Genomic DNA, 20,683 nt, shown 5'->3' on the forward strand with positions numbered 1-20,683 from the left:
AAAAATTAGCTGGGCATGGTGGTGCACACCTGTAGTCCCAGCTACTTGGGAGGCTGAGGCAGGAGAATCGCTTGAACCTGGGAGGCAGAGGTTGCAGTGAGCCAAGATCGAGCCACTGCACTCCAGCCTGGCCACAGAGTGAGACTCCGTGTCAAAAAAAAAAAAGAGGGAAGAAGCTAAGTAAATTCATTTATACTTGTCAGGCCTCACTGCATTTAATGCCTCATTGCATTAATAGCTACCACGCCCGGCTAATTTTTGTATTTTTGTAAAGATGGAAATTTCACCATGTTGGCCAGGCCAATCTCCAACTCCTGACCTCAGGTGACTGGTCGGTCTCCGCCTCCCAAAGTGCTGGGATTACAGGCGTGGGCTACCGTGTCTGGCCAGTATTTGTATTTTGAAAGCAAAGTTTAATTATCCAAAAGAATTACTCACTAATAGTAGCCCTTGTAGTTGATGGGAAGTAATAAGGAGAGAAGAAATCTTTTCAGTACATTTTGACAATTAATGTAAGCTGAAAAATGACACCTGTAGTAAATCAGATGTGGATTCAAATCCAAGTTCTTACCGTGAAAAGAAAGTAAATTCTTTCAATGTCTATGTCCTGGTTCGTTAAATGAGGATAATCATCTGCGCCTTTAGCATCAATCACTTGTTCAATTGTAAGTATGTTTTACTTAAGTGTGAACATTTTTAGGACAGATTGCAGCCACATTCAGGGTCTAGCACAGGGGCAGGCATGTTGTGGACACTCAATAGATGTTTGTTGACCCATACATGAATATAAAAGGGATTTGCAAATTGTAGAGCACCACGCATGCCTCAGTTATAACAATACTTATCTTTATTACTCCACCTATGAAGAAAGCAAGTTCTTCTCTCACTGGAAGTGCTGGTGGTGGGGAGACAGGCTGGGGGCAGCAGGAAGAAGGAATGAAGTCAAACTGGGACCCCTGCAGCAGAATCCACTGGGACACTTACTTAGAATGTAGATTCCCAGAGCAGACCGATAAGAGTCCGAATCTCAGACCCTTTCGAGGTCAAACAGCCCTGATTTGGGAGGTGGGTGATAATGGTGGCAACCTCATTAGCGCTCTTATTGCTCCTTGAGAAATACTAGTACCAGGCAAAGTGGCGAAGGAAGCCTTCCTGAAGCTGTCCTTTCCTCAGTGACTCTCAAACTACGCTTTTACGAAAGAGGAATTTCGCTCTTCCACGCGTTTCATACCTTAGAGTGAGGGTGGTAGGTAAGTTAAGATTTTCCTCTCTTCATTAAAAAAAAAAAAAAAAGTGATGGTGGGGACGGGGAGAAGGCCAGCTGAAAAGTAGAGGCTGAGGACAGAGTTAGACACCCGTTTTCTAACGGTCCTGCCGGAGGGGCTCGGCCTCTCAGACTGCGTCACCCTTTCGCCAAGGGTCCCCAAGACGGGCGGGGGCTCCTTGCGGCCGGCTCGCTACTCTCCCCGCCTCCCTGCGCCCTCACCCTCCGCCCCGCTGTGCCCGCGGAGAGCGCGGTCCGGCGCAGCCCCTTTTGGCACCGAGGTTTCCAGGTGCCCAGCGCGAAGGCGGAGCCGGGTTACAGCCGCCTCCTCGGCGCCACAGAGAAGACCCCCCGGGAGTTCGGCGGCCCAGGCGCTCCGGCTCCGCGTCCCGAGCCTCCCCCGGCTCTCCGCGCTCCTCCCTCTCGGCGCGCCCGGCGCGAAGCCTGCGATTCGCGAGCCGAGCGCAGAGCGCAGAGCCGAGTGGCGCACGCTGGGCAGTGGCCTGGGCAACCCCAAGCGCAGCCAGAGCCCTCACCCGAGCCCGCTGGCCCGCGCACTCCCGGACCATGACTGCCGAGGAACCCAGCCCGCCTGCCCGTTGGCACAGCCGCCTGCCCGGGCTCTGGGCGGCGGCGCTGCTCCTGCTCGGTCTGCCGCGCCTTTCGGTGCGGGCGGATGGTGAGTGTGCGGGAGGCGGCGGGGCGGGGGGTGGAGCGTGGGTTCCGGGCAGGGAAGGCGTAGCTCGCCGGGGCTGCTCCGTCTGACCAGCCTGGCAAGCGGCAAGCGCAAGTCTGAGAGGAACGAGCAAGCGGCGGTCCTGGGACCCGGCATCCCTCTCCTGGCCCACCAAGTCTCCTCGTGCCCGTGCGCCCAAACGCCCGCCTGGTGCCTGGACCTCCCTTAGTGCGGAGCGCGCAGGTCCCGCAGTCCCGCCGCTGGCTTTCCTAAGGTCTCCAAGAAAGCTCAAATGAAATCACCTCTAAGGTACCCTGGAACCTCCTCTGCTAAGGAGTGATTTTCCGCAGTCCCTCAGTTTCTCAACGTCTATTTAATGTGCCCCCGAGGACACCGCCGATGGTTAGAAAACTCCCTCGGATATTTTGGCTTGGTCCAGGAAGACGTGAAAGAAGTGGGAATCAACGAGGCAAAGAGAGAGAGAGAAGAATAGCCTGGGCAGAGGGAATAGCACGTGCAAAGGCTGTGACAGGAAAAACGGGACAAATGATAAAGCAAAGTACCTGGAGGAGAGGGGACGCCTTGAGACTTGAGGTAGAGAAATGGGCAAGGGCCAGATTATGGCAGGTTCTCTGAGAATTTATCCACTTTTTGTTTGTTCGCTTGTTTTTTGAGCCTGAATTTAGCTTTTAATACCTGCCCTAGAATGAGCAGGATTGGAACTCTGTATCCATTCCGTTTTGAAAAGCTAATTCAGCTGTGTTTTCCTATTGGAACAAAATCCCGCTGACATGGTACAGGAGCATCTGAAGGAAGCAAGCTTAAAACCAGCAGTTCACACACCCATGAGGGAGTTCTAGCTTAGGACGAATTAGATTGATAAAAGAGAAAAGCCCTCTGTCGATTTAGGATGCGTTGTGTATTTTAAAATGTGATTCTTGTTTAGCCAACGATATTGGGTGCAACTAGAAGACACGAAAAAGAAAAGAAAAGAAAAGAAAAGAAAAAAAGCATGGTTGTCAGGGAAAGGGGAAAGCCAAGGAAAAAACCCTCTAGGTCTTAATTTTTAGTGCTCTCTGGTGTAAGTGCAGGCTTGAAAAGCTCTTCGTTCCTAATTAAGGATGAATGTCTTATTTCTCCATATCCTCAGAGACTGTTAGAGACAAAACAGTGTTAACTTTGAAGGCTGTTAGTAACCACTGTTAATTTTTTAAATTGACATGTATTTCACATAAAATTCGTCATTTAAAAATGTACAGTTAAGTGGGTTTTAGTACATTCATTATGTTGTGAAAACCATGGTTTGCATGCATCTAATTCTGGAACGTTTCCATCACCCCCAAAAGAATCCCATACCTACTAGCAGTCTACTGATAATTCTTCACTGTAGTGTTTTTTGACTGACATTGAACCATGAAAATTAAGCTGATTTTAAAGAATGCAAGTAGAATAAATTGGAGCTCATATTAACCTTTGAACAAGATATATTGTGCCAATTTTAATTCCTTTTAAGTAAATATTTTTGTCATCCGTAAGGTTTTAGAGTTTCACCCCATTATAACAGTTTAAGTGGAATGCCATGTGGATAAGGATCAATATTTTGTGCCTCTCTAGCTTGATACGGGTCATAGAAAATTAAAGGCAGAAATGTCACTGGTCAAAGAGAAAGTAAGGACAACACCAGAGGACATGATTCTTTGTCTCCTTCCTTTTCTTTCCCCGCTTCCTCAATGGACAATTATAGGTATATTTCCTTTAAAGAAACTCAATTTTCTGAGCCCCAACATTTATACTAAAACCAGGAAGAGTTATAAGCTATATTATCAAAGGATTCTTTTTGGTACTAAATTCTTAACTACCACCAGTTCCTACATTTAGTTATTTGTGTGCTGTGGTGATGGGAGGAAGAAGAAGAAATGCTCAGCTCAAGTATGATGAATTACAGATATTTGAAGAGAGAGATTTGGAGAGAAACTATTTCTAAAAACATGTCATCTGTATAAGGATGGTCTGTGAAATTGTATGCGTGGGCAGAATCCTAAGGAAAAATTTGACAGCAAGAAGACATAGAACTGAGCCTGGAGTGAGGGAAGCTGGTTTGGGATTATTGAATCTATGTTCATGAAATATATTGGCCTATAATTTTCATTTTCTATAATATCTTTGCCAAGTGTTGATATCAAACTTATGATGGTTCCTAAACCACATTGGAAAGTTGTTCCCTCTTTAACTCTCTGAAAGGGTTTCTGCCCGTGAGGGCTTTTGTTTGTTTGTTTCGGTGTGAGATCATCTGTGTCTGAAGGTTTTCTTGTAGGAAGATTTTAAATAATAAATTTAATTTCTTTAGTAGATAAAGAAATATTCAGATTTTAAAATTAATTTTGTGTCAATATTGCTAAGTTTTGTTTTTTAAAGTTTTTTCCCCACTTCATCTAGATTGTCTAATGTGGCATATGCAATGTAATAATTTCTAATTATCATTTCGGGGTCCACGGGATCTGTAGTGATGTTCCCTTTCATTCTTGATATTGGTAATTTGTGTTTTTGCTATTGGTAATTTGTGTTTTCTTTTTTTGTCTTGATCAGTCATACTAGGGGTTTATCCATTTTATTTTCTCGATTGTATGTCTGCTTTCCATTTTATTGATTTCTGCTCTATCTGTATTATTTCCTCTTCCTACTTCAGAAGATTTGATTTTGTGGGACTTTTGTGTTAGTTTTTTGAGCTAGAAACTTAGATCATTGATTCTCAACCATACTTTTTTTTGTATTAATAATATGAGTTCTGAGGCTATAAATTTCTCTTAAACTACTTTAGTTTCTCCATAAGTTTTTGGCCCTTGAATTGACATGTTTTATTTCAGTTGTGATTTCTTCTTTGAACACAGTTTATTTAGAAGTATATTTTGTAATTTCGCACAAGGAGATTTTCCTAGTTATTGCTTTGTTATTGATAGGCAGTATAACCAAGTGATTGAAATCACTAACAGGGAGCCATACTGCCTGATTTTGTATCTCTGCTGTGTGATCTTGGACAAGTATTAATACTAAACCTTAACTATAAAATGAGGATGATAATACCACATATATCATAGCGTTCTCATAAGGATTAATATAATGAGTATTTGTAAAGCAATTTGAACAACATCTGGCTCATAGTAAATACTATGTAAGTGTGTCATATATAAAATCAGTGATTTTAGCTTTGTTGTAGTCTAAAAGGCATGGTTGGTATGATTTTTGTCTTTCAAGGTTTTTTTAGATTTGCTTTATAGCTCAGTATTTAATCAGTGTTACAAATATTCTGTGTGTGCCTAAAATGAATGTGTATTCTGTAGTTTGGTATGCAGTACTGCACGTAGGTTCTTACATCAAGAGTGCTAATTTTGTTTTCTGTTTTAACAATTACTGAGAGGGACAGTAGTTTAAAATTTCCTCAAGGATTGAATTTTTTTGTTTTTCCTTGTAGTTTTGTTGATATTACCTTTTTATAGTTAAATGTAGGAGTACCAGTCACCTATGGATATGTTTGTTTAATTTTTTGTATTATTATAACTTTTGGTTCCAAAGCTGGGAATTATTATATTTATTATAATAATTTTCCAAGTAGATGGCTTGTCTTAGTCTTTTGCAAGCAGATGACTTGTGTCTTAGCTGTGTCTTAGTCTAATAACTGATGTATTATGAAAAAGTTGGTGACAGATGTAAGTAAATGGTCTCATTCTAAGTAGGTGTTTTCTCCCCCTGCCTTTACCTTAACTTGATAGGGCCACCCAAGGCATTGCTTCATTCCTCCAGGAGGCTCCTGGGGACCTCAGCGCTCCCTCCGGTACCATGGTTTTCTTGCCTAAAATTCTCATCTGCTTTCAGCCTGGGCTTTCACCTCTGCCTGAATTCATGTTCCCATCCCCCCATTGATCACACATTCTTTAAGACTCACTACATGTCCATACATTATTGTGCTTAGGAAGCCAAGGTGTACCAGACATCATCCCTGTTTTCTTGTCCAGTAGGAGAGAAGTACAGCAGACACAAATGAATGAATTGTGAAAGGGGCCTGGTAGTATACTAAGGCAAGGGACAGAGAGAAGGGAAGCAACCTGTTGTATAGGGGGTCATCCTAGGGCTGAGGGAGGCAGAAGAAAGCAGAGCTGAGGCCTAAATCAGTGCCTTAGACATCAAGTGACCTACCTTAGGGAAGCCCAGGACACTGAGCCTTGACACATGATATTTGTAAAACACCATTTTAAAAGAAAGATGTGAAGGGCTTTTCCAGATCGACACGCCGGAGCAGATGGTTAATTTTGGGGGAAAAAAAAAAAAAAAAAAAAGGGTGAAAATGCTAGTGTAATTGTCATCACCTGATCCCAGGGATGGTGTGCAATGTGGTAGCTGCTGCACTTCGAACTTCAGGGAAGGCTTGCAGTTCTAACTGGCGTCTGCCAGAGGATGAGTTTGCTGAGACTAACTTCCCGTGGATCCTGAAATCCACACGTGTTTGTGCTTGTCCCCACACAGGAAAGCTCTTTGTGCTGGAGTCTCAGAATGGCTCTCAGGGCCTAGAACTGGAGGCTGCTCGGCTTTCCTGCAAGAGCAGGGGCGCTCACCTGGTGTCTGCAGACGAGCTGCGGAGAGTGGCACAGGATTGCTCCTTTGCGGTGTGTGCCACTGGCTGGTTAGCAGATGGCACTCTTGGGTAAGTCAGGCGAGCGCTCCTTTTCCAACTCACCCTAATTGCACCACCAAGGCTTATATAGGGCTCAGTGATTGTTCTGTTGAGATACCAGTACAGGGAGAGTACAGTGGGCAGTAGCCTCCAGTGTGTTCATGTTTTGCTTTCTTTTGTGTGAGATGGAGTCTAGCTCTGTTGCCCAGGTTGGAGTGCAATGGTGCAATTCTAGGCTCACTGCCACCTCTGTCTCCCAGGTTCAAGTGATTCTCCTGCCTCAGCCTCCCGACTAGCTGGGATTACAGGCATCTGCCACCATGCCCAGCTAATTTTTGTGTTTTTAGTAGAGGTGGGGTTTTACCATATTGGCCAGGCTGGTCTCAAACTTCTTACCTCAGGTGATCCACCTGCCTCGGCCTCCCAAAGTGTGAGCCACCGCGCCTGGCGTGTGTTCATGTTTTGAGTTTGCTTATAAAAGCATTTTTCTGGAGTTCTGTCAGAATTCTTTTATCCTCTCACTTTGTTATGTTGAATTTTCTTTTTTTGTTTTAGACATAGGGTCTCACTCTGTCAACCAGGCTGGAGTGCTGTGGCATGGTTACAGCTCACTGCAGCCTCAACCTCCTGGGCTCTAATGTTTCTCCTGCCTCAGCCTTCTGTAGCTAAGACTACAGGCATGTGCCACCACACCTAGCTAATTGTTTATTTTTATTTTTTATAGAGATAGAAAATGCTTGCTATGTTGCCCAGGCTGGTCTCGAACTCTGACCTCAAGCAATCCTGCTTTGGCTTCCCAAAGTGCTGGGATTACAAGCATGAGCCACCCTGCTTAGCCTTGAATTTTTTTAAGTAATAAAAATAATACATGCTTATTGCAAAAATTTCAAATAATGCATATATATACATAAAGTACAAAGTAAGTTTCTCTCTTCTTCTCCATCTCAGAGATAATGACTATTAACTGTTTGGTATGCATTCTTTATCCCTTTTTTCCTGTGGACACTCATCTGCATATATATATATATATATATATAGAAACATGGCATGGAGGTTTTAAAATATGGCCACAATTTTTTTCACACCACTGGCATCAACAGGTGTGTTCACCTCTACAGCAAAAGTGAAATTACTTGACTTCTGAAGTTAGGCTGGAAAAATCCATGCTGCATCTGTCTAGATTTCTGGGGACACTCACTTTTGTAGCCTTGAGATGCCATGAGGAGTCTGACTGTGCTGAGATGGGTGTGCTGTGAGGAAGGCCAGATCACATGGAGATATCTCCGTTAGGGGCTCTTGCCAACAGCCGTAACCAATGTCCTAGCCCGTGGCCAGCATTGACTGCCAAAAATGTGAATGAAGATGCCTCTAGGTGATTCTAGTCCCCAGCCATTGAGTTATTGTCAGCCTATGAGTCTTGCCAGCTCAGCCCCTAGACCTTAGATGCAAGACAAGCCATTCCTACTGTGGCTATCTGAGTTCCTGACCCGTGGAATCCTTTAGAGAAGTAATTGTTATGGCCAGCTAGGAGAAATCTTTCCAATAGTGCTGAAACCTGCTTGGTTTTACATTTTTATTTATTTATTAATTTATTAATTTTTTTGTAGAAACGAAGTCTTGCCATATTGCTCAGGTTGGTCTCAAACTCCTGGGCTCAAGCAGTCCTCTGGCTTTCATCTCCCAAAGTGATGGGTTTACCGGTGTGAGCCACCATGCTTGGCCTAATTTTATTTTTTAAATTGACAGATAATAATTGTATATATTCATGGAGTACGTAGTGATGTTTTGACACACATAATGGAGAGTGATCAGATCAGGGTAATTAGCATGTCTGTCATCTCAAATATTTAGCATTTCTTTTTTGCTGGGAACATTCAATATCCTCTTCTAACTGTTTGAAATGATGTTATTGTTAACTACAGCCATCCTACAGTCGTATAGAACACTAGAACTTAGAACTCTCATTGGGGAAAGGATAGTATCTTCAATAAATGGTGCTGGGAAAACTGCATATCTATATGCAGAAGAATAAAACTAGACCCCCACCTCTCTCCTCATATAAAAATCAACTCAAAATAGATTATAGACCGAAATGTAAGACCCAAAACTGTAAAACTACTAGAAGAAAACATAGGAGGAATGCTTCTGGATATTGGTCTGGGAAAATATTTTAATAAGATCTCAGAAACACAGGCAACAAAAGCAGAAATAAACAAACACTTCTTTAGTCATGCTCAGAGAAGGCAGGAGCCACTTCACTTTTTCCTTCGTGCCACAGGAAATGTGAAAGCAAACAAGGCACCAGGAACTACTTTGGTAGATGATTATCCTAAGATGTCTGGCTGGCAAGTGGCCATGGAAAACATAGACAGCCATGCTGACTCATGTCTCCAAATGTGCCTAGTATGAAGCAGCAACTGAATAAAGGGACAACTGAGGCTACATCCAAAGCCTTTTGGTGAATCTGGAACTGTGGTCCTCTCTGCCTTACGTTTTATATCCATGCTCTTGAATAGACAAAATATACCCTGTGCATGCATTTCCATAATGTAGTCAAGCAGGAATATTTTTTCATAATTCTGTTACTATAAAATTTCATCAGATAACCAGAGTATTCGCAGATTCTGAAGAGACAGCTTGCAACTAGGCTTAGGTCTCTCAGGCATTGTATGCCAGGACTGGACAATTACAAAGGTCCATCTTCTGTGGGTTTACTATAAGGTGTTAAGGCATATTAGTGGATCTCTGCAGGCTGAAATGATATTACCTTACAAAGAAAACATACAGCTGGGTGCAGTAGCTCATGCCTGTAATCCTAGCATTTTGGGAGGCCACGGCAGGCAGATTAGTTGTGGTCAGGCGTTCAAGACCAGCCCGGCCAATTTGGCGAAACCGTCTGTACTAAAAATACAAAACTTAGCTGGGCATGGTGGCGGGTGCCTGTAGTCCCAGCTACTCGGGAGGCTGAGGCAGGAGAATCGCTTGAACCAGGGAGACAGAGGTTGCAGTGAGCCGAGATGGCGCCATTGAACTCCAGCCTGTGCAACAGAGCTAGACTCCGTCTCAAAATAAATAATGAAAGAAAGAAAATAAAGAAAATATACTTGTTATATTTACTACAAAATGTATTTAAAATCTTTTTTTTTTTTTTTTTTTTTTTTTGAGACGGAGTCTCACGCTGTTGCCCAGGCTGGAGTGCAGTGGCGCGATCTCGGCTCACTGCAAGCTCCGCCTCCCGGGTTCCCGCCATTCTCCTGCCTCAGCCTCCTGAGTAGCTGGGACTACAGGCGCCCGCCACCGCGCCCGGCTAATTTTTTTTGTATTTTTAGTAGAGACGGGGTTTCACTGTGGTCTCGATTTCCTGACCTTGTGATCCGCCCGCCTCGGCCTCCCAAAGTGCTGGGATTACAGGCTTGAGCCACCGCGCCCGGCCAAAAATCGTTTTTCTATCCCTTTTTTATTTTTTAAAATATATTACTCTCTTTTCACCATTCCTATTCAATATCCTTTCATTTTAATTTTCTGGAAACAAGCATCTGACCATTAGTATGTCCATTCCACTGTGGGCCTTTCCTGCATAATTCTCCACTCCCTCACCACACACTGAAAAGCAATAATTAAATGTGTGGTGCATCTTGTAATTGATGGCATAGTAGACATCTAGCACATCTGCCCTATATCTCTATGAATTTATGTTGAGTGTACACGTAAATCCAGAGAATGATAAAGGCCTAGAGTGATGAATTTAGACTTTTGGGCCACTTGTCTCCTGGAAACTTTTGCAGATTCCCTAAAGGGTGACTAAAAAGCTGAACAGCAGTTTTAATAGCCACATGGGACTAGGAGGATGGAGATTTGAATTCACCTTCTGTGTAGGAGAGGACCCAGTGAGCCGTTTTGCTTTGGGTTGGGACCTTGCAGGGCTATGCCCTAAGGGTAAGCTGGACACAGTACACTGTACAGTGAACTGGACGCAGCCCCTCCTGGGAGAAGCAGCACATCTTCAAATACTCTATAGCCATGAATTTGGATTGAGATGACCCTGAATTTCCAGTGCTCCAGATATCTAGGAGAATCAAATAAAAATTATCTTTTGAGGGAGATAGTATCCTAGACCTCAATTTATTTTAACAAACAATTTAGCCAATGTAGGATTTGTCTCACAATATAAAATAACTAGTTGCGTGAGGAGACAAGGCAAGTAGAATAAAATTCAGAAGAAACAATGGTAATAGAAACTCCAGACATTAGGATTAGTAGATGCAGACTTTAAAATAACTATCCTTGACATGTTCAAAGATATAAAAGATGAGAAGGAGAATTTTGGCAGAGGGTGGAAACTGTAAAAATAACTAAATGGAAACTCTAGACATGAAAAATTCAGTAGCTAAAATTAAGAAATTAATGGATAGACCTAATAGCTGATTAAAAAGAGCCAAAGAGGGCTGGGCATGGTGGTGCATGCCTGTAGTCCCAGCCACTTGGGAGGCTGAGGCAGGAGGATCACTTGAGCCAAGGAGTTCAAAGTTTAAATACAGTCTAGACAACATAGTGAGACCTTGTCTCAAAAAGAAAGAAAAGAAAAGAAAAAAAAAGAAAACAAAGAAAGAAGAGAGAGAAAGAGAAAGAAAAGAAGGAAGGAAGGAAGGAGAAAGAAGAAGAAGAAAGAAAGAGAAAGAAAAGAAAGAAAGAAAAAGAAAAAAAGAAAGAAAGAGGAAGGGAGGAAGGGAGGAAGGGAGGGAGGGAGGGAGGGAGGGAAAGAAAGACTTTAAAAAAAAGAGCCAAAGAGAAGATTAGTGAACTGGAAAATATTTTAGAGGAGGATATCCAGAATCAATAACGGAGGGAAAAGGATGAAAAATTATACAACAAAGGGTAAAAGACAAAGAGGACGCAATATAATTTGAATTATAAAAGGGGAAGAGAAAGAAAAAAGAAAATAGAATAAAAGTAATATGAAAATGATCCACAATTGAAGAAAAACATCCAGACACAGACTCAAGAATCACTGCAAAGCTCAAGTAAGACAAATACAAAGAAGTTCACAGCTAGGCACATCATGGTAAGACTGGAAGAATCATATATGAAGAAAAGAATATTTTTAAAAATTAAAAATGCTGAGATTGTCTTTAAAGGAGGAACAATAAACTGACAATGAAACCCCAAAGACTTTTGATATTTTGAAGGTACAGGAAGAAAATTACTGCTAACCTAGAATTTTATCCCCCAATGAAAAATATCTCCCAATAATAAAGGTGAGATAAAGAAATTTTCAGACAGATGAAAGGTGAGAGAATTCATTGCATCCAATCTGCACTTAAACAAGTGCTCTTCAGGCAGGAGGAAAATATTGCATGAGGAAGACTGGAAAGGCAAAAAGGAATAAATGGAAGGAGTAAATATGTGGACCAATTGAAATTATGTAATTTTCTGAAGCAGTAATAGTAACACTGGATGCTAAAAAATGATTTATATAAGTGGGAAGTGTTTTAAGTGTATTCATATGTAGTGTTTTAAGTATTCAAGTTGTATTATTAGGGGCAATGATAAAAGTAATATTACATTTCAATAAGTAAAAGAAGTTGTAACTTCTGGGTACCACTGAAGAAAATAGTGAAAGGATATTTAACTTCCAAATCAATACAGAGAAAAAAGAGAATACTGCCTCCAAAAATGAAGAAGAAGAATTCAGATAATCCAAAGTGGGAAAAAAGAAAGAAGAGGAAAGGAAGAGAGAATGGGCAGAACTAATAAAAAGCAGATTTCAATTAATTGATGATTAAATTAAGTATAAATAGACAAGAGGCTCCAATTAGAAAACAGAGATTGTGAGATGAACTTTTAAAAATTCAAGTATTTGCTGTTTAGAAAAAATATTCTTAAATAAATTATGGGAAAAAATTATAATGGAAATTATCATGTATTTAGAACTCAGTGATATTAAAAATATACATAACCAAACTCATGGGGTGCTGCCAAAACTATAGAAGGAAATCTAAAACATTAAATGTTTGTTAGAAAAGGAAAAAAGCTGAAGGTTCATGAACTAAAGATCTAAAGAAATTTGAAGAACAGCAAAATAAGAGAAAAAGAAAAGAGCAGAATTTTATGAAATAAAAACCAACATAATCTAGAAGAGATCAACAATATATTGCCTTTGAAACTTGAATTGATACGTATTACTTCAACTGAAGCATCACCTGTATTTCTGAATTTAGACTTTTTTGCAGAGAATGTGTCCAGATTTATGCTTTTAGACAGAGCTCATGAATTCAGAGCTCATGAATTCAGAGCTCACGATTCGGAGCTGACAACAGAAGAGAATTATTCCTTATTATTTTCAACCCAGAGTTCTCCTCATTCAGTGCCTTTTTTGTCTGTTTCAGAACAACCGTGTGTAGCAAAGGAAGTGGAGAACAGCAAATCATGAGAGCTGTCGATGTGAGAATTGAGAGCAACCCAGTTCCTGGTGGCACATACGGTGCCCTTTGTATTAAGGATGAAGGTCAGTGCCAGAGTCTTCTTAAAGGTGCCGGAGGGTGTGCTCTTGGGGGTTGCTATATTAGGTTGGTTTCTCTAAAAGAAAACCTTGAAGTGAGGATTTACTGGACATGGTTTATCAGGAAGTCTTCCAAAGAAAAGCCAGTAGTATGGTGGGGAAGTGGACAAGACAGGGAAGGAGGTCAAGCATCGGTGCAATATTGAGTGAAATTCACAGTGGTGGTGAGGCACTGGGTAACTTTGGCTCAATCTCTCAGGAAACCCCTGGAGATAGTGTATGTATGTAACCCCCGTTTTTCCAATTGGGGTGAGGGAGCTGCAGTAGTTATACCACACCTGTCAGGCATGAGTGAAGGCTTGCTTTAGGAGATATAAATTCCGAGGTTCTTCTGTTTTTTGCGTGTGCACAGGCAAAAGGTTCCAGTAGCCTGAGTGCCACGTTCCAAAAAGAGGCGAAGATGCCTACCAGGAGTCCCTGTGCATGGGAATGGTAAAGGTGTCTAGAGAATATGGGTAGAGCCCTAGCAGCATCTGATACAGCGGCCGATGTTCAAAGCTTGCCCTCCAGTCTCTCTTCGTATTGGACAGTACGCTGAAAAGAAAACAATATGTTTTTCCCAAAAAGGAAATGTATAGGATTTAGGAAACTGTTCACAGTAAGGAAAATTCAAATTCCTATTGGGAAATCAGCTGAGTGGTGAGGAGAAAATCATAAAGAAGCCTCAAGGGCAGCATTTTGTATGCACCAAATAAGTACACCTCTGTTATCAGAAACGTGTGGTTGAAAAAGGAATATTCGTGTGAATGGGGAAGGGGAAGCAAGCTTCTTACTGATCAGTCATAGAAAGGAGCACAGGTTCTTCTTGGCTGCACACTGGACTCATTGGGGGGGGTGTTAAAAAATACTGATGCCTCAGTGCTAACGCTAAAGATTCTGATTTAAATGTTCTGGGTTTTTTTAAACTCCCCTGTGATTTTAATGTGCAGCCCAGGTTGAGAACTCCTTCTGTAATGTAGTGTTTCCCAGACTCCCCTGATAGTGTGAAATACCAGAAGAACTTGTTGAAAATACAGATCATCTGACTGCATCCCAGAGGCACCAAATCCTTATCTCCAGGAAAGGGGTCAGAAGAGTTGGTAAAAGTAAGAGTCATGGTGATCCCTAAGGGCCTTCTGCTCTGGGGTCCCTCTCTAGGAAGGGCTCTGCATCTGCTGGTTTCTATGGAAGGGTGTTGGGAGAGTCTCCTGTCATCATTGATCCAATCAAGCAACTGAGAGATGTGACTTGGTTTTCAAAAAATCCAGGGAGAGCAGTATCTGTGGTTTATTTTTTTTCTTAAAACACCCACCCACACACACACACACACACACACACGACACTCACACATTAGTAAATTTTTTATTTTTATTTATTTATTTATTTTGAGACGCAGTCTTACTCTTGTCACCCAGGCTGTAGTGCAATGGTGTGATCTCAGCACACTGCAACCTCTGCCTTCCAGGTTCATGCGATTCTCCTGCCTCAGCCTCCTGAGTAGCTGGGATTACAGGTGCATGCACCACCATGCCTGGCTAATTTTTTTTGAATTTTTATTAGAGACGGGGTTTCACCATGTTGGTCAGGCTGGTCTTGAACTCCTAACCTCAGGCGATCCGCCCGCCTCGGCTTCCCGACATGCTGGGAGTACTGCGCCTGGCTCACATTAGTAAATTTAAATAATCTTTTAAATTCTAAACATAAACAGAGGGTCATATCCCCGAGGGAGACAGGACAGAGCCAGAAGAAAAACAGGACAACATTTTTTCTTCAGTAATGTCAAAGAAATACGTAGGGCTTCTGAGTCTTATTTCTTTCTCCAATAAACAAGATGTATTGGTTAGCTTTTGCTAGCTAACATATCACCCCAAAATGTAGTGGCTTAAAACAGCAACTATTTATTTAGCTTACAATTTTGTGAACCACCGATTTGGCTGTTTTTCTGCCGGTCTTGGTGGGACTTCTTCATAAGTCTGTGGTCAGCTGCTGTTAGCTAGGTACCCTTGCTTCTAGGAGTTGGCTGGCCTTTGGCTTGGGTGACAAGGGCAACTGAACCATGTGTTTCTCCTCACCCAACAGGCCAACCTGGGCTTTCTACCTCACAGACCATCGAGCAAGTTATGTGTATGCAAGTGTGTGCCCCTTTTGCCCACAACTGTAGTGCATGAAGTCAGAGGTTGAGAACATCCATTCATGTCCTATAGGACACCAAAGTCAACATCATGATAGTGACTCCAGATTAGTCATGGGTAACTCAATATATATGATACATTGCACTCAGAGGAACACATTGATTCAGTGATTCATTTTTTGCATATTCCTTCCAAAAATGTGTAACTGAATCTAATCACAAGGAAACATTAACCGAACTCAAATTGAAGAACATCCTACTCTTTTAAAAAAAATGTCAAGAATAAGAAAGGCTAAGCAACTGTTCTAGATTAAGATAGACCAAAAAGACTTGTCAATGAAATGCAATTCATGATCCTGGATTGTATCCTGAACTAGGAAAAAATAGTTATAATTGATGAAATTTGAATATGGATCATGAATTAAATAATAGTATTGTATCAACATTTAAATTTTCTGATTTGGATAACTGTACTGTAGTTATATAAGAGAATATCCTTGGTTTTAGAAATGCACACCAAGGTTTTTAGGGACGAAGGGACATCCTATCTACAACTTACTCTCCAATGGTTCAAAAAAGAATTATAGATACACATATATACATATTCACATATATATGTATACACACATGTATGCGTGTGTGTGTGTGTGGTATGGAGAGAGGAAGAGAGAGAAGAGAATGATAAAGCAAATGGGAAGATGAAAACACATTGGTGAACCTGCAAGAAGGGTGGGTTCCTTGCTTTTATAATGTTTATATAACTTTGAAATTATATAAAAATTTAAAATCTCGAAAAGCTCAGGCTGTAGCCAGATGTAGTGGCGCATGCCTGTAATCCGAGCCACTCAGGAGGTTGAGGCATGAAAATCACTTTAACCCGGGAGGTGGAGGTTGCGGTGAGCCGAGATCACATCACTGCACTCCATCTTGGGCGACAGGGCAAGACTGTCTGAAGAAAGAAAAGGAAAAAAAAAAGAAAACCGAACAAACAAACAAAAAAAGCAAAAAGCTCAGGCCGGCATGGTGGCTTATGCTTGTAGTCCCAACACTTTGGAGGATAACTTGAGTCCACAAGTTTGAGACCAGCCTGGGCAACATAGCAAGATACGTATATATACATATGTGAATATGTATATATGTGTGTATCTATAATTTTTTTTGAACCATTGGAGAGTAAGTTGTACATATGATACCCTTTGTCCCTAAAAACCATCCCTTTGAAAAGTAAAAAAATTCGCCGGGCATGGTGGCACGCCCTGTATTCCCAGCTACTCTGGAGGCTGAGACGAGAGGATCTCTGGAATTCAGGGGTTTGAGGCTGCAGTGAGCTATGATCATGCCACTGCACTCCAGCCTGAGCAACAGAGTGAGTCCCTATGTCTCTCTCAAACAACAACAACAACAACAACAACAACAAATGGTCTACATACTCCTCCAAAAACAGCAAAAACAACAGCAGCAGACAAAAATAAACCTAAGACACAAAATAACACTGAGTCATGGGGAGCCGGTTGGAGACAGCCAGTGGAATGGGAGGGTGTGGAGACCCGGGCACAACGAGAGCACGCTGCCAGAAAGCTCGGCAGCGAACTGTCCGGATGTGTTCCAGAGGCAGAGTATCCATGTTGCTGTCGGCTTTTGGGCTTCCTGAGCTCATCATGGCCATGCATGAGCCTAGCAGAATGGCAGGCTTTAGATGAGGCATGTGCTGAGGCTCCCGTGACACCTGTTGGCATGTGTGTGAAGACTGGATGCCATTTGAAAGGAGCGGGCATTATGTGTGGTTCATCGCTGTTACAGTGCTCGAGGGCCCTGTATCCCAGAGCAGCTCGCCCTAGCCTAGCCTGGGCAAGAGCTGCACAGGGCAGGGGTTACAGGGAAGACAGGAGCCTTGGTCCTGCTGGGCCTACTTGGTGAGGAAGCTTCAGGTGAGCCATGAAGAGGACGCAGGAATGCATGCGGAGATGGCACGAGGACTACAGGACTGTTCTCCTGGGGCCTAACAGAAAAGCAGGATGGATTCCCACAGTTACTCAGAGAGAGTTCTATCCCTGCCCCTCTGCCTTTTCTCCTTTAGAAAGAGCTTGTAAACGGCTCCTGCAGGGCCCTCCGCCCTTCTCAGCAGAGTTGCTGCTTTTCCTCAGTAGAGCCTTTGTTGACAGCACAGTCAACAAGGGAAATCTGTTTGCCCAAGGAAGGTGCAGTGCCTTGGCGGAAGCAGAGGAGAACAGGCTGTGCTCTGAGGTTCCCGTGTGAGTGTAGGTGAGGTCCAGCTCAGCAGATGCCCCCGTGCAGCGTTCCTCCAAAGCTTGCCTTTTTCCCCGTGATGCTGCGTGGTGCTAAGCTGCTTCTCTTTGGCAAGACTGGAAGAATGAAGAGTGCTAATTCCAAAAACGGCAGACATGTGCCTCATAAAGAGCCCAGAAGGAAAACAGAGCCTGTGGAATGTTGAGGCAGCTTCCTCCTGTGTTTCTTTATAGAAATAAAGTTCATCGTGAATGTAGACTTTTCTCAGTTTCCTTTCAGTATTTTTGTTTCACTGACAGTGAATTTCCAACCCTGTGGTGATCTCACTTAAACTAATAAGTGAAGTTATTTTTAACCGACTGGATTCTGATGAAATAAGCTGCCTCCTCTTGGGTCTTCTGGCGTTGCTGCTCTTGGCAGCTTGTCTGTGGGGTCTGCAGCTTGGGGTCTGGAGGCTTTGATTTTCCTCTGACCCTCTGTTGCCCTGATAAGCCTCCACTGAGTATATGCTTCTGTTTCTCCTGATCTAAGACAGGTCTGGCCTTGCTTCCCTCTTCCTAGCCCACTTCACCTTCTTAGTACTGCATTCCTCCTCCCCTGCATACTTTATGATTGCCTCTATTGCCCTTGAAAACAGGAGTGAAATTATTCCCGTCCTTTATGTCATTAAGAAGACAGCTGGATGCTCCCCTGTCTTGGTGAGCGATCAGGAATTTTTGAAAGGAGCTAATTTCCGGGACTGCCTGGAGAAGGCCCGGTGTCTCAGGAATAACTTTGGGGAAATTCTCCAGCTGTAATACCAGATTGGAACCAGTTAATTGCATTGGTTGGTACAGCTGATAGAGAACACTTAGTTCAGGGTCTCCCAGGGAAGTGTGAAAGCCTCTGAGCTCATTACCATGGACCTGCTGTCAGTCATTTATGTGTTCATTTATTTGTCCAGGGTCAGGCAAAGTTCAATGCTGAGACTTGTGGGTGCTTCAGATAGATGATAGATAGATGATTAGATAGATAGATAGATAGATAGATAGATAGATAGATAGATAGACAGACAGACAGACAGACAGACAGATAGATAGATAACTCCTCCCCTCTCTCAAGGAGTTAACAGTGTGTCGGGATAGGTAAGAGAGGAATATTTTTCCATGACACAAAGGAGAAAGGTTATTAGGGAGACTTCCTAAGCAGTGGCATTTGAGATGGATAAGTTGAGGGGATAATAGGTAGGGAAGAGAGGACAGGACATTGAGGACAGGAAGAACAGGGGTAGCAAGGGCTAGGAGTCTAAAGATCCCAATGGCTTTGGGAGACTAGCTGTGGGTGAGCCATTGTACTGGAGCTCTGGGAGAGTGGGCTGGGTCAGCACATCCTTGGGGGCTTGAGTAGTTGTTGGCCAAGGCTGAGGTGGCTGCAGAGGGCAGCCCAAATAATTCCCACACAGTAAGCAGTGATGCCCTCTCTCCTGCCACCCACACACCCAGGCCTGGGTGGGCATCAGGTCTTGTTTTCTCAGACCTGAGGTCTTCTGCTCCAAAAATGTGGGCTAGACCAGTCCTGATGCACCAACAGCCAGTTTCCATGAATGCCAGGTGTCTGGGCAGCCAGAGAAATGTTGCCAATGGGTCTTTTGGCCCCAAAGGCAGATACCTCGGTGGTGTCTTTGTGGCCTGGGGCCGTGGGCACCAGCAACCCAGACAGATTTCTCCACTTCTGTGCTACTCAGAAGAACTGGGGCTGTACATCTGGACCTGTCGGTGTGGTCAGGGACTTGTGGTTTGGTTTTCTGGCGTGTGGTAAATGTGAGGAGTTCAAAGCCCTTCCTTGCAGACACATACATGTGTGCCCAGGGCTAGATGCGCCCGGGGACAGCTTTATTCTTAAGCCTCTGCTGATCCAGTGAGGGTCCACATGATCTGTGAGCATGGACTTGGAGATATCTGCCTACATGCTGTTCTACGGCAGCCTCTGGACCTGCAAGCACCACTTAGTAACAGTCTGTTATTTGCCTTTTTAGAAAGGGCCTTGATGCTGTTCTTTCCAAGACAGGGTTTCTCATTGTGTTCAATAACGATAAGCTAAGAATTTTCCAAATGTTTTAGTTCTGGTTCCTTTTTGCTTAACAATTCCATCTTTAAGTCATTTATTTCTTCTCAAATTTTACTGTAAGCAACAGTAAAGGAGCCAGGCCAGTCCTTCAAAACTTTGCTTAGAGATTTCCTCAACCAAATATTCAATTTCGTGGCTTGCAAGTTCTACCTTCCGTAAAACCCTAGGACACAAACACAACTCAGCCAAGTTCTTTGCCATTTTATAACAAGCATTCCTTTTCTGCTGATATTCACCAACATGTTCCTCATTTCCATCTGAGACCTCAGCAAAATGGCCTTTATTGTCCATCTTCCTACCAGCATTCTGTCCAGAGTTATTTAGGTATTGTATAAGAAGATGAAGACTTTCTCTACAGCTCTCTTTTCCTTCTGGGCCCTCACCAGAATTGCCCTCAATGGTCCATTCATGGCAATGTAGTCTTCTTCTAGCATGCTTGACATTGACTTGGCTACCCAGCCTGGTCTTATCTCCTAGACCCGTAACACTAAGGCTGGAGGACTGGAAAATCCACAAGAGATGTGATGCACTGCAGAGGAAGCACCTAAAACATTCTAGCACCTCAAAACTTTTCTAGCTTCTACCTGTTAATTCCAAAGCTGAATCCACATTTTTAGGTATTTGTTACAGCAAACCCCCCACTTCTTGTTACCAATTTCTGTTTAGGCTGCTATTTAAAAATAACATAAATGGGGTAGCTACAAATGACAGAAATATATGTCTCACGGTTCTGGAGGCTGGGAAGTCCAAGATAAGGTACTGGCAGGTTCAGTGTCTGTGAGAACCCACTTCCCAATTCACAGATAACTCTCTTCTTGTGGAGCCTTCACATGGTAGAAGGGGTGAGGCAGTTCTCTGAGGTCTCTTTCATAAGGGCACTAGTCCCATTCACGAAGTTTCTACCCTCATGGTCTGTCTTGTACTGCTATAACAGAATGCCTGAGACTAGCTGATTTATAATAAACAGAAACTTACTGGCTCAAAGTTCTGGAGGTTGATGAGTCCAATATCAAGGTGACAGCATCTAGCAAGAGCCTTCTTTACGTGGCAGAAGG

At 42.9% G+C, this 20,683-nt stretch overlaps 1 protein-coding gene across 2 annotated transcripts in view; it reads left to right on the forward strand.

Annotated features, from left to right (window-relative positions):
- The first annotated feature begins 1,507 nt into the window (after window positions 1-1,507).
- The window catches only part of LOC105470933 (sushi domain containing 5), a 69,360-nt gene continuing 50,184 nt past the window's right edge, over window positions 1,508-20,683 (forward strand). The window contains exons 1-3 of one of the 2 annotated variants that reach the window (XM_011723282.3): window positions 1,508-1,943; window positions 6,459-6,636; window positions 12,993-13,111. In XM_011723282.3, coding sequence (XP_011721584.2) covers window positions 1,832-1,943; window positions 6,459-6,636; window positions 12,993-13,111 — 409 coding nt within the window. In that variant the 5' untranslated portion in view covers window positions 1,508-1,831. Of the gene's footprint in view, window positions 1,944-2,205; window positions 2,535-6,458; window positions 6,637-12,992; window positions 13,112-20,683 lie in introns of those variants that run through there. The other variant, XM_071090755.1, reaches the window with a different exon arrangement.

The sequence above is a fragment of the Macaca nemestrina genome, chromosome 2 (assembly GCF_043159975.1).
Source record: "Macaca nemestrina isolate mMacNem1 chromosome 2, mMacNem.hap1, whole genome shotgun sequence".
NCBI classification, from domain to species: Eukaryota; Metazoa; Chordata; class Mammalia; order Primates; family Cercopithecidae; genus Macaca; species Macaca nemestrina.